Consider the following 15,103-nt stretch of genomic DNA (forward strand, 5'->3'; position numbering starts at 1 on the left):
AGTAGGTGGGAGCTCTGAACACCAGTATACCTGCTGGAAGAAGAAACCCACAAACAAATGAACCACCAACAGATATAACAATGGAAGAAGGAAAAGGAGGGAGGGGAAGTGACACTAACATTCACTGATGACTGATCTGGAAATACAACTGAATGGTGGAGAGATTACCCAGAACAAACAACTGAACAAGAGCAACAGAGAAGCCTCAAAACTTCACACACACACAAGAATCAGCTTCAACACAACCTGTCCACACCTACACAACAGAATATAAGACGTGGTGGGCAGAGCGACCATCAGTTAACCAGCTGGAAGAAAGGACCCAACAAAGAAAGACCCAACAACAATCAAAACCAAAAGACATACACAGAGCCAAAATAAATGACAGCGAATGACCAGCAAGCTTGAGAGATCAAGGAGACTGCACCACTGAATCTCACATGTCTTCTACCATACAAGTTTATACCATAAACCGAGGGAGTCAAAACAGATCAATTTAAGAAGCAGAGGCTAACAAGAAGAATCTCAGAAACAATGGGAAGACAAAGAAACAATACCCAAATGAAAGGAAAGGAGGAAGAGTCACAAAGAATGCTAAATGAAATATAGGCAAGTCAACTATCAGATACTGAGTTCAAAGCAATGGTTATCAGGAAGCTCACTGAGCTCTCTGAGCTCACAGAGAACTACCAGAAGCTACAGGGAAACTACAATGAACTCACTGCAAACTATATCAACATGAAAAAGGAAATAGAAACTATCAATAAGAGCCAAGAGGAAATGAAGAATACAATTTCTGAATTGAAGAACACAGTAGAAGGAATGAAAAGCAGACTTGATGAAGCAGAGGTTCGGATCAGTGAGATGGAGGACAAAGTAGAAAAAAAACACCCAGAAAGAGCAAGAAAAGGAAAAGAGGCTCAGAAAGAATGAAGAGAGATTAAGGGAAATGCAGGACAACATGAAACGTAACAATATCTGTTAATAGGAATACCAGAAGGAGAAGAAGAAGAGCAATGGATAGAAAACCTGTTTGAAAAAGTAATGATGGAAAAATACCCTGATTTGATGAGAGAAATGGTCACACAAATCCAGGAATCACAGAAAGTCACAATCAAGGGGAACCCAAAGGCCCACTTTAAGACACATCATAATTAAAATGGCAAAATTCCAAGACAAAGAAAGAATCTTAACGGCAGAAAAGGAGAAACAGGAAGTAACATACAAGGGAGCCCCAATAAGAGTAGAAGCTGACTTTTTAATGGAAACACTCCAAGCCAGAAAGGAATGGCAAGAAATGTTCCAAGTAATGAAAAGCAGAGACCTGTAACCAAGACTACTTTATCCAGCAAGGCTCTCAATTAAAATGCAAGGCCAAATAAGAAGCTTCCCAGAAAAAGAAGGCTAAAAGAATACACCTCCACCAAACCAGCATTGTAAGATATGCTAAAGGGACTGCTTCAAAAACAAGAAGAAAAAAAGTGAGAGAGAGAGAGGAACACAGGTATGAAAAAATGGCAACGAATAAGTACTTATCAATAATAACCTTAAACATAAATGGATTAAATGCCCCAAATAAAAACATAGAATAGCAGAATGGATAAGAAATCATGACCCACACATATGCTGCCTACAAGAGACCCACCTCAGAACAAAAGACCTACAAAGACTGAAAGTGAAGGGCTGGAAACAAATATTCCAAGCAAACAAACAGGGAAGAGAAAAGCCAAGGGAGCAAAACTCATATCAGACAAAATAGACTTCAAAAAGCCATAAAAAGAGACCCAGAAGGTCACCTCATAAAACTCAAGGGAAGAACTCATGAAGGAGTCATAAACATTGTAAATATATGTGCACCCAACATAGAAGCACCCAAATACATAAAGAAAATCTTGAAGGACTTCAAGAAAGATATTGACAGCAACACAATTATAGTAGGGGATTTCAACACCCCACTGTCAAAAAAGGACAGATCTTCCAAACAAAATATCAACATATATTGCAGCATTGAACAATGCCCTAGACCATATGGACTTAACTGATATATATAGAGAGCCTTTCATCCCAAAGAAGCAAAATGCACATTCTTTTCAAATGCATGTGGAACATTTTCAAAGGTAGACACATGATAGGACACAAAACAAGCCTCAACAAATTCAAGAAAATTGAAATTAGGGAAAGTATTTTCTCCAACCACAAGGGACTGAAACTAGAAACCAACCTCAAGGAAAAAAAACCCAAAACACTAAAACTCATGGAGATTGAATAGCATGCTATTAAACAATGAATGGGTCAAAAATGAGATCAAGGAACAAATCAAAAAGTTTCTGGAAACAAATGAAAATGAACTCACAACAATACAACACTTATTGGACACAGTGAAGGCAGTCCTGAAGGGAAGTTCACAGTGAACTTCCTACCTAAAAAAGATAGAAACATTTCAAATAAACAACCTAATCCTTCACCTACAGGAACTCGAGGGACAACAGCAAAGAAAGTGCAGAGCAAGTAGAAGGAAATAAATAACCAAGATCAGAGCAGAATTAAATGACATAGAGACTAAAAGCACAATTCTAAGAATCAATAAATATAGGAGCTGGTTCTTTGAAAAGATAAACAAAATTGAGAAGCCTTTAAGCAGACTCATCAAGAAAGAAAGAGGACCCAAATAAACACAATCAGAAATCAAATAGGAGAAATTACAAGTGATACCACAGAAAAACAAAAGATTGTAAGAAATTGCTATGAAGAACTACTTGCCAAGAAATTTGAAAACCTAGATGAAATGGACAAATTTCTAGAAAAATATAATCTTCCAAAACTGAATGAAAAAGAAGCAGAAAGCCTGAACAGACCAATAACAGTGATGAAATTCAAGCAGTAATCAAAAAGTTTCCAACACACAAAAGCCCTGTACCAGAGGATTTCACAAGACAATTTTGCAAAGCATTTAAGGAAGAGCTAGCTCCCATCCTCCACAGATTATTTCAAAAAATTCAAGAAGATGGAAGACTCCCAAACTCTTTATGAAGCCAGCATCCTCCTAATCCCACAACCAGATAAAGACATAACAAATAAAGAAAACTTCAGGCCAATATCGCTGATGAACATACACGCTGAAATCCACAACAAAATATTGACAAAATGCATCCAGCAATTATTAAAAAGATCATACCCAGGCATACAACTTAATTCAATAGCAATAAAAAAAAAGATCATACCCATGACCAAGTGGGATTCATCCCAGGGATGCAAGGATGGTACAATATTCGCAAATCAATAAACATAATACATCACATAAACAAAAGGAAAGACAAAATTCACATGATTATATCAATAGATGCAGAAAAAGCATTTGATAAAGTACAGCACCCATTTATGATAAAAACACAGCAAACTGGGAATAGAGGGAGCATTCCTCAACATAGTAAAGGCCATATATGAGAGATCTACAGCCAACATCATACTCAATGGGCAAAAACTTAGAGCTTTCCCACTAAGATCAGAAACAAGACAAGGATGTCCACTTTTACCGCTCCTATTCAACATAGTATTGGAAGTCCTAGCCACAGCAATCAGACAAGAAAAAGAAATCAAAGGCATCCAAATTGGAAAGAAGGAAATGAAACTGTCACTGTTTGCAGATGACATGATAGTGTACATTGAAAATCCTATAGACTCCACCAAAAAGCCAACTCAATCTAATAAGTGAATTTGGCAAAACAGAGGGATACAAAGTCAATATTCAGAAATCAAAGGCGTTTTTGTACACCAACAATGAATGAAATATCAAAAACAGAAATCAGGATAAAATCCCATTTGATACAGCAACAAAAAAAATAAAATACCTAGGAATAAACCTAACTAAGCAGGTAAAAGACCTGTACTCAGAAAACTTCACAACACTGAAGAAAGAAATTAAGGAAGACACAAACAAATTGAAGCATGTACCATGCTCATGGATTGGAAGAATTTTAACATCATCAAAATGTACATACTACGCAAAGCAATTTATAGATTCAGTGGAATCCCTATTAAAGTACCAAATGGCATATTTCACAGAAATAGAGTAAACACTTCAAAAATATATATGGAACCATAAATGACCCCAAAATAGCTGCAGCATTTTTTAGAAACAAGAACAAAGCAGGAGGGATCACAATAACTGATATCAAAGTGTATTACAAAACAGCCTGGCACTGGCATATGAACCAACACATAGACCAATGGAACAGAACAGAGAGCACAGAAATAAACCAAAGTCTCTATGGTCAATTAATATTTGACAAAGGGGGCAGAAGCATAAAATGGAGTAAAAATAGTCTTTTCAACAAATGGTGTTGGGAGGTCTGCACAGCTACATACAAAAAAATGAAACTTGATCACCAGCTTACAGCATACACAAAAATAAATTCATGGTGGATAAAAGACTTAAATATAAGTTGTGACACCATAAAATCCTAGAGGAAAATCAGCAGCAGGAAAATCTCAGACATTCCATGCAACAACATCTTCACCGATATGTCACCTAAAGTAAGGGACGTAAAGGAAAGAATAAACAAATGGGATGTCATCAAATTAAAAAGCTGCATGGCTAAAGAAAACAGCATAAAAATAAAAAGAGAACCAACCCTATGGGAAACCATATTTGCCAATGATAAGTCAGACAAGGGTTTAATAGCCAAAATATATAATGAACCCTCACGACTCCACTCCAGGAAAACAAAAAACCCAATTAAAAAAATGGGCAAAGGACTTGAAGAGACACTTCTCCAAGGAGGACATACAGAGAACCCAGAGACATGAAAAGATGCTCAGCATCACCAGCCATCAGAGAGATGCAAATTAAAATCACAATGAGATACCGCTTCACACCAGTCAGAATGACCATCATAAACAAATCAACAAACAAGTGTTTGAGAGGATGCAGAGAAAAGGGAACCCTAGTGCACTGTTGGTGGGAATGCAGACTGGTGTAGCCACTGTGGAAAACAGTATGGAATTTCCTCAAAACACTAAAAATAGAACTGCCTTTTGACCCAGCAATTCCAGTGCTGGGATTATATCCTAAGAACCCTGAAACACCAATCCAAAAGAACTTACGTATCCCGATATTCATAGTAGCACAATTCACAATAGCCAAGTGCTGGAAGCAACTTAATTGCCCATCAGGAAATGAGTGGATCAAAAAAGTATGGTACATTTACACAATGGAATACTAAGCAGCAGAGAAAAAGAAGGAGCTCCTACCCTTTGCATCAGCATGGATGGAACTGGAGAGCATTATGCTAAGTGAAATAAGCCAGGTGGTAAGGGACAAATACCATATGATCTCACGTTTAACTGGAACAAAATCAACAAAAGAAAAAAGCAAACAGAATATACCCAGAGACATTGAAATTAAGAACAATCTAACAATAGCCAGAGGGGATGGAGGATGTACAATGGAGGGAAGGGCTTTCAGGAATCACTATAATGGACACATGGGAAAAACCAATGTGGAAGCTGGAAGCAAGGGAGAGAGGTGAGTTTGGCTGGAGTGGAGGGGAGTGGTGGGGGGAAAATGCAAACAACTGTAATTGAACAACAATAAAGTAATTAAAAGGAAAAAAAATATCAATTAGTCTTTTCTTTTAGTGATCAATATTTTTAGGCTGAAAATGAGGCATATAGCATATCACTGTCATTAATAATTAATATTCAGCCTCTTTTGAACTCAGTATGCATCTGATAAAATAAACCAGGCAAAGTCAATGGTGGCATCATTGGTCCCTTCCTATCCCCCTAGCCCAGTGTATGATGAAAATGGTTCAGCAATGACAAGGTTCTTAATGAGGTAGGGAAGAAAGAACAAATGACCTTTTTTCCTCCATGGTGAGAAAAACCTTAGCAAAGAAGCGGCCATTGTACCAGTGCTGCAAGAGGAGGGTCCTCTCAAATGCCTCCAAGCTGTGATTGGGGCCCAGAGGTGCAACTAAGGTCCCACCCTGTGGCCAGACAAGTGTGGAGCAATAACTGGGATCCTGCAACTGTACCAGGGAGCACCAAGCTGCCAGAAGGGTCTGCATACTCCTTTGGCTGTGGATCCCTCAGCTTAAACACATGAGTTGCCTAATTGCCTAGGAGCCCACATGCAACACATTAGCTGTGTTGATTTCATTTACCACTGTCTAGACCTACTGTACCATGGGCTGAATGGGTGAATGTTTCACCCTGGCTTTGCCTACATCAGTATTAATGAGGAATATCCAAGGGGACAGAAGAGATCAATTGAGAGGCAAATGGGTGGAGGCAGACGCAGGACCCACAGCCAAGCATATTAACCATTACCAACTGGAGCCCCATGTGAAGAAGGTATAGAGAGAGCAGTTTTCCTTCTACAGGCAAAATTCCAGAGTCTTAAGCAGCTGATTATCAGGGCATAGCCTGGATCTTTTGATTTACAGACACTTACATAACACTTACTTTTATAAGCATCCCATAAATATCAATACACTTAATCATTTAATAAAATAGATACTATGATGGTCCCATTTTACAGATGAGAGAAGAGAGACAGTGAGGTGACATAACTAGCCCAAGCCATCTAGTTAGTAGAGGTGGTATCAGAATGCTACTTTGTTTGGATTGAATTATGTCGTCTCTGGATTTTGAGATCTCTAAAAGTCTAAATCCCAGGTAAATCAGAGCTGCAATGGCTGTTAAATTTCCCCTACCAGCATGCTCTCCTACCGGTCAGTTGACATCCGAAAGAGTTTGCAGTTGGAGGAGCTGCTTGCCAGGGAGCAGCTGGAGTACACCATTGAGGAGGAAGTGGCCAAGCAGACCATCCGCATGTGGCTGAAAAAGTGCTTAAAGCGCATCAGAGCCGTGAGTGGACCAGAAGCATCTGGGATTTTATTTTCCTCTTCAAGGGCTTCATGAACAAGGGGATTAGATCCTTCTGTGATTACTCTTGTATCTCTTCGACTATGTCAACTTCATCCAGATGGTCAGATGATGAGTCAAACCTTAACTCTACTCCAAATGTAGCTGTACCCTCTTGAGCAAAATCCATAAATTTACATTAATCACATTTTTATAATACAGTGTGAATTTTTAAGAAGCAGTTTATCAAAAGTAAAGTATTTATGCTGTCCATTTATTAAACTCAGCTTTTTAAACTTCCAGAAATCTCTACATATTGACTGGCAATTGAATTTACAAAACTGCTTTTAAATTGTTCCTAAAAATTCCAACTTATTGTTGAAAATTTTGTGTGGTCTTTAATTAAAGACCCCCTTTTGTGAGAGTTTAATGATCTGTTTGCTGTTTCATGAACTATAAGCTTATAAAATTCTCCAACTCATAAATCAATGAACATTTACTGTGTTTGCCTACACTGTTTACAGTGAGCATTTATATTGGGTAATTAATTTTATGAATACTGTTGACTTATGCTTTACAGATGGGTAAAAAAATCAAATTAATCACTAAACATATTTATACATAACAGACTTTTAAAATACTGTTTCTCAGAACACCAACTACAGAAACATATCTTTCCATTGGACAGGAAAAGGGCCCTAGAGAAACAAAACACCACAATCTCCTATAACCAGGCAGCTGCCGCAGCTGTCACAGCTGGTCCACTGCTGCTCTGCTAGTTCCAGGGATAGAATCTGCCTTCCAGAGGCCCTAAGGGGGCTCAGGGAGTGCTGGCCTACCACTAGACTGCCATGGCCCAAGTGTGTGCCAAGACAGATCAGCCTGATGGACCAGCCTGTTCTAGTCCAGAACCAGATAAGAACGAGAGTTTCACTTTTCTACCCAAGGCTCTCCGCCCCTTACAACTTAGAAGAAAGGGGTGATCCACATTGGCTTGATGAGCATTAAATAAGAAGGAGGGAAAAACAGACTGCCAACAACATTAGTCATTTAAAAATTCTATTTTAAATAAAATACAAGCTACTATCCAAGAACATTACCCCAATTGTTATGCATATGAAAATGGAAGGAGTAAGCAATTTCTAAGTTTCCAAGCCTTTCTTTATAGCAGTGTGATAATTATCAGGGAAATTACTTAAGGGCCCTTATTTGAAAGTTCCTAAGAGGTCACCAAGCCTACAGGGACTTTGGAGAAGAGAGAAGGAATTATGACTTGACTGGTAGGGGCAGGGGGATGTTGGCCTGATTTTTCCATTCCTGAAAAAACAATCATTTTCCATAGAAACAGCAGCAGTCATGCAGCATCATCCACAGCCTGAGAGAGAGCCAGCAACAGGAGCTGAGCCGGTTTCTGAATCCCCCCAGTATTGAGACCACCCAGCCCAGTGAAGACATGAACGCCAACAGTCAGGATAATAATATGCAACCTGAGGTACGGGTATGAGATATCCTTCATTCAAGGATATTCTGTGCATTTTTTTAAAAATAAGATAAATTAGTATTGTTCACATAGCCATTTCAAACAAGGTAACAAAATATCTAACATGAAGTTTTTATGTTAAAAACAATTGGAACATGATGATCCAGATTGTATATGTATCTTTGCTGTCCCTGAATTATTTCAAAAGATTCTGATTTGCCTATTCAATTGTATGCCTATTCAAATTATGTTAATGTACTGGATTTAATAATTGTAGTGACTTGCTTTTTTGTCTAAACAGTTAACATCACCACTGTAAGGACTTAGTTTGAGTGGCTATATTATATGATTTAGAAGACATGGTTTGCCTGAAACTCTGCCCTAAATGTTTTCTTATACCAAGTCATAGACACTTGAAATAAAATCAGTGAAAATGTTTGAAATTGGCCTTCAACCTCCTTAAATAGACACATTGAGGATTTGTTCTTTCTCAGATGGGCATGAGAAGAACATGTGGAATTTGGGGACGATTAACTTGAAGGCTTTCTATTTAGTAGGGCACAGCATATTTTCATTTCCAAACTCAATGTACATGTCCATAAAAAAACCACAGAGAGTCAGTCACCAGTGTCCTGGAGAGCCTTGTGCTGTGAGAAGCAGCTGGCAGTAGGCCCTGCCCTTTGTGAGGATGCATTTATGGATCGGGTGGAGATGAGCCCCCTGGCAGCATTAGGCTTCCTATTGTATAGTGACACAGTCAGGGGCCAGCAATAAATACTGAAGCCTCAGGCTTCATGGCCCAATGGGATGCTCCAAGGAACCTCTTTATAGCTTAGATTTTAGTGGATTTCATGTTGTTGGCTCCCCAGCCTGTAGGAATAATCTGCCACTGATTACAGGGACTTGTTCAGGAGACAGTCAACAAAGAGGGACTGGGAGGCTTCTAAAATGGCCCTGCCACCTATGTGCCCTGAGGATGGCTGGCAGTGCTTCAGTGTGGGGCTGAGATCAGATAGTCAGATGGGGCTAATGAACCAGGGAAAGTGATGATTGCAGAGTTCTATGTTTTAGGTTAAAAAAAATACCCAAAACACCAAGAGGGGATATTGAAGCAGTGTGAAAACCAATATGCTGATAAGAAAGGATGAAGTGATGGTGAACCAGAGAGTGGGGAAAGTGTGTGGAGAGTCTCAGCATTTTCCTTTGACTTTACTTTTAATTGATATAAGTTTCAATCTCCTCCAGGGCACATCACAGCTTAGTCTGTGGAGAATTTTCTTCCTGAAGGTCCAGGCATTGACCTGCAGGTTGGCAAGAGTGTGCTTTGCCCAAACCAGGCCCCACTGCCCCACCTTCCTTCCTGAATGCCACCATCATTGGGCTAGTTAAAGGCTACTTAACGGCTACCACGTGTGAAGGGAATGTGGCCGTGGGGGTGGAGGATTCCTGGAAGAGTGTCAAAGAAAGGACACTGCCTGGAGAACCACACTTCCTTTCTTCACCATGTGCAGTGGTGGCTCTCACTTTCCTTGAATCCTTTTTATCCATTTTCACTTTTCCTTTCCCCATTGTAGACATGATATATCCATGTTTTTCCCTCTTATATATCTTATAAATATCATATTTGTCTTTGTCTGACTTAGTTCATATAGCATAATACCCTCTAGTCCATCCATGATGTTGCAAAAGATAAGATTTCATTCATTTTTATGGCCAAGTAGGATTTTGTTGTATAAATGTGCCACAACTGTTTTTACCCATTTGTCTATTGATAAGAATGTTTTCTTCCTTTCTTAAAATAAAACAAGGGTCCAGGCCAGTGCAAAAAGAAGCAGGAGAGCACAGCATTGAGAAAATAACTGCCTTCTTCTTCCCCGTGCAGACAAGCAGCCAGCAGCAGCTTCTGAGCCCCACTCTGTCAGACAGAGGAGGGAGTCGGCAAGACGCAGCAGATGCGGGGAAACCCCAAAGGAAGTTCGGGCAATGGCGGCTGCCCTCCGGTATGTACGTCACTCCCTTTCCCCATTGATTAAGGCATTTTAGAGGTACTGACACTCTGTGTGTTTGGGATCTTGAATTTCAAAATACAGGTCTGCATCTACAGTTACTTATAGACATAAAATATATTTCCTTATCAAAAACATTTTCATCAAAATAACTTCTCTTAATAGAACTATATTGGCCCTCATTTTCAGTTACCATGGTTAGAAGGCAGTACTTAACAAAGTGAGATATCAGAGCCAAGATCTAAAAGGAAAAAAAAAGGAAATGTTTGCAAGGGCTTCTTGTGTGCATTCAAGACGTTTACAAACAGGCAAAATTTATTTAATCTAAAAAGAAGTCTGCAGATATGATCGTTTAGAAAATGCCACAGTTCTCAAAGAAGGAACAAAACTTAAATGCCATGATATGACATATGATATCTGATACTTCAGGGCTATATTACTTTACTGTATGCCAGTCAGTATTATAAGTGCATTGAGTGCATTCCTCACTTAATCTTCACAGTCATATTCTTTTCCACATTCAGTGAAAGAATCTTTTTTTCCAAGGGAACATGGGGTTTTGGAAAGCCAGGGCAATCCCACTAAGGGCACTCAGGAGTGGAGGGAGAGCAATGATCTGCACAGCCCATTACCCTTCATGCTTGGTTTTCTCTGTAAATAGCTGAGTCCACAATAAAATAGGGGCTTCCTAATGTTCTTCAATTGTGCCCCTTCTTCAGCTTAATCCAAGTGAGAAGGTGGATGATACTGCAAATTCTTCTGTTCCACAAAGCAGAAAACAGTATAACTTAGGTTTTTGAGGGTAAAAGCTGTTTGGTAGACCTTAATACTAGAAAGGAAAATATCTTATTTCATATCCAGGAGTTTATTATTTAGGGATCGGAGAGAACCTAGCTTCTACCTGGTAAAGCAAAGCTGGAGTGATGGGAAACAAGATTGAGTACCTGGTGGGGCCATGCTATGAAAAGCTTTAAATTAGAGGCTGAGTGTTTTCAGCTTCATCTCATAGGCTCTTAGGAATCAGTAAAGGTTTCTGAGCAAGACATGGTATTTGGAATGTGTGCTTTAGGAAGAGTGACTTGGCAGTAGTTTTCTACTGCTGAGCCTGGAGGCACGATTAGGAGCCAAAGGATGTTATAGTAGTCTGGGCATGAGACAATGACATGGCCAAAACTTGTGGCAGTGGTCCAGATACTGGTGGGACAAGTAGGAGAGATGACCCAGGGAAAATGCACAGTCCTTGGTTTGCACATAAATGGATAACAAAAATTATGTTGTCAGAAGTATCTCCAATGACCCACCCTTAAGTGGCCCCAATGTCAGAAATGGTGATAACTAAAGAAACATGCTACTGGGGACATGCTTAGTTTGGAGAGGCAAAGGGCAAGAAAAAATAGCATTTTAAGGGAGCATCAATGATGTACTAGGTGCTATGCTATGCATTTTCTTCTTTTTTATCCTCTTTTTTCTCTTTTCCCTTTTTATGTTACTTTTTATTTTAAAAATATATATTTAAAGTATATAATACGATGATTTGATTACCATATGCATTGTGAAAAGATTACTGCAGTTAACATATAAGCATCAGCTCACATAGTTACCATTTTTTTCGGTGTGGCAAAAACACTTAAGATCTACTCTACCAGCAAATTTCAAGTATACAGTACAGTATTATTAAATATAATGAACTTAATTCATTTTACATAACTGCAACTTTGTACTCTTTGACCATCTCCTCATTTTCCGTATTTCCCAACCCTGGTAACCATCATTCCACTCTCTCTGCTTCTGTGAATTTTGACATTTTTTAGATTCCACATATGAGTAGGATCATATAGTATTTTTCTTTCTGTATCTGGCTTATTTTACTTAGCATAATGTCCTTCATATTTATATATGTTTTGCAAATTGCAGGACTCCTTTCTTAAGCTTGAACATTTTATTGTATATATACATACCTCAATTTCTTTAACCATTTATCCATTGAAGGATACTTAGGTTGTTTCCATATCTTGACTATTGTAACACCACAATAAACATGGGAGTGCAGATATCTCTTCAAGATACTTACTTTATTTCCTTCAAATGTATATATACAAAAGTGGAAATCCTGAATGATATGGTAGTTCAGCTATGCATTTTTCTTAGGTCATCTCATTTAATCTACTTTAATTCTCACAATAGTTCAATGAGGAAATTTGCATTCTCTTCATTTTACAATTGAGGACATGGATTTTGAGACATCAACTTGCCATAGACTGTATCAACAGGTCACAGAAAGGGGACCCAAAACCATGATGGCAGAATCCCAAAGCTACGAGTCTTCATACGCACTGCTTTAGTCAGATTCATGGATTGCAAAGGGGAATGCCCTGAGCAAATTCTAAATATGTCCCAAAATCATTCCTTCTTCACTGATGCTATACTTCAATTCTCATTTTTACAAAAAAATTATTTACCCACATAATTATTTCCATACTTTCTACATTTCTTCTTCTCCCCTCATTGTCAATTATACTGTCCTTCTTTTTCCTTTTTTTTCTTTATATGTGTAATACTAGTGAGCACTGACTCTCACATATTTCTGTGACACTTATATTTGCCCAGATTGGAACTTCTGTTGATTATTTTTTTAGTTTTTGTAATTATCTCAAAGTGCAAGTGGCAAGCTGCATCTTTTTTCAAATGGTATTACTAGTTGTCCATGAACATAATTTTAAAGTCTATTATGAATGTAAAGAATTGAATGCTGAAAGGGTTTCATATTTAACATCTATGGATAGAACTTGTTCACCAAAAGCATTATGTGAGAATGTCATGGGTTTTCAGGAATGACATGCATGAGAGTAAAATAACATGTTGCTGATAAGACTTTTGTTAATTCCTCAGCACCAAAACCAATAAGCCACTCAGTGTCTTCAGTCAACTTACGGTTTGGCGGGCGGACAACAGTGAAATCTGTAGTGTGCAAAATGAACCCCATGACTGATGCAGCTTCCTGTGGTTCTGAAGTTAAGAAGTGGTGGACCCGGCAGCTGACTGTGGAGAGCGATGAAAGTGGAGATGACCTTCTGGATATTTAGGTGGAAATTAGTGCAGACTTCAGTCTAATGGTGAAAACAATTTTTAAATGTTTTCCTCCATCATCCAGTCAGCAATCCATAATTAATATGTAACTGAATTCCAATTTGTCCTCCATATAAAGGCATAATAACTGGTTATTACCATGTGTTCAAGAAAATGTGCATAATGGCAGTATTAGTAATATTAGAAACTATACTAACACCAGATGTAGATTGTTCAGAAATTCTATGTATTCTATCTATGTAAACTAAAGTATACACTCAATGTACTCTTATGTATTATTACCACCCCTGAGAGAGTGCTAAGCTCAAAGTGGCTAATATTTATGGTACAGGAGCTATAGATTCAGTTTGTATTTTTCCCAATTCCACTAGAAAATTTATCGTGGAAGAATATATTATTTACAACTGATCTGAAAAGGTCAGCACTGAGCTCATGCTAAAATTATAGTAGTTTTACAAAGTACAGATTCTGAATTTTAAAAAGTATATTCTTTTTCTCATGTTATTTTTTAAAAAAATATACACAAGATATTTAGAGATTAGAACAAGTCAATTTCTATCTTCAGTCACTCTAACGAAATTGATGCTTGCTTCCAAGAGAATTGTGTGCAGGTACCAGGGAAAGAAATTGACCAAAGGAGCTAACTGATTTGAAACAAATCTTATGGAAATCACTTAAGAGACATAGTTATGTAAAGTTGTTGAATTTCTTTTTTCTTAAGATTTTATTTATTTACTTCTAGAGAGAGTGGAAGGGAGGGAGAAAAGAGGGGAGAAACACCAATGTGTGAGAAATACATCAACAGTTGCCTGTAGCATGCCCCCAACTGGGGACATGGCCTGCAACCTGGGCATGTGCCCTGACCAGGAATCGAACTAGTGACCTTTCAGTTTGCAGGTCGGCACTCAATCCACTGGGCCACAACAGCCAGGGCAAGATGTTGAATTTCTTAAAAAGTATTTTAATAATTGATTCTAGAAAAAGAATAAAACAATTCAGTTTGTAAACAAAATTTTTTTGCATGTGTGATGCTATCATTGGCTTTACTTTTTACCTAAGGATGTCTATTTTGCCATAAATCAACAAATACATTATGAGTTGATCCCAGCACATCATCACTGTCTTTAATTCCAAATGACTCCCCTGCTACCAGAATGTCCTATGGAAATAATGCTATTCTGCAAAATCTTCCTCTGAACTCACAGTTTAAGTATCCCCAAACCCAACTGCATTTGTGTTCTATGGGAAAATTAAAATGCAAAGTGATTACAAAGTACTGTTGGTCCACTAATGCTGAGTCAACCCAGTAGAAGTGTGTTTGGGCCTTTAACTACATTGTTCTTGATTGAAGATTTGCTGTTTAGATTATTTCTTTTAATGGAGTGATTACCTCAGTATCCTATGGGCATTCACCCTACCCCGGTTGCTTTATGACTTATTTTTCTCTGTATAACATTCTTAAAATAGCCAAATATCACATTCTTTCTGTATAACAATTATAACATTGTGGTGATAGTCTATTGTTTATATGATTAATTGTGCTTATAAGGTAATGGGCAATTAAAGTCAGTGCAGCTAAAAGGATTTTATTTGGTTTTATGTTCATTTGGAGTTTACTTTTTGTACATAATAAAATGTAATAAGTTCTGTGTTTGTAAAATAA

At 38.1% G+C, this 15,103-nt stretch overlaps 1 protein-coding gene across 2 annotated transcripts in view; it reads left to right on the forward strand.

Annotated features, from left to right (window-relative positions):
- Positions 1–15,103, forward strand: part of NALCN (sodium leak channel, non-selective) — a 380,160-nt gene extending 365,057 nt beyond the window's left edge. For both annotated transcript variants that reach the window (XM_045186646.3, XM_024578981.3), the window contains 4 exons: positions 6,720–6,870; positions 8,210–8,359; positions 10,230–10,347; positions 13,243–15,103. In XM_045186646.3, coding sequence (XP_045042581.1) covers positions 6,720–6,870; positions 8,210–8,359; positions 10,230–10,347; positions 13,243–13,436 — 613 coding nt within the window. In that variant the 3' untranslated portion in view covers positions 13,437–15,103. The remainder of the gene's footprint in view (positions 1–6,719; positions 6,871–8,209; positions 8,360–10,229; positions 10,348–13,242) is intronic.

This window comes from Desmodus rotundus, chromosome 13, assembly GCF_022682495.2.
Source record: "Desmodus rotundus isolate HL8 chromosome 13, HLdesRot8A.1, whole genome shotgun sequence".
NCBI classification, from domain to species: domain Eukaryota; kingdom Metazoa; phylum Chordata; class Mammalia; order Chiroptera; family Phyllostomidae; genus Desmodus; species Desmodus rotundus.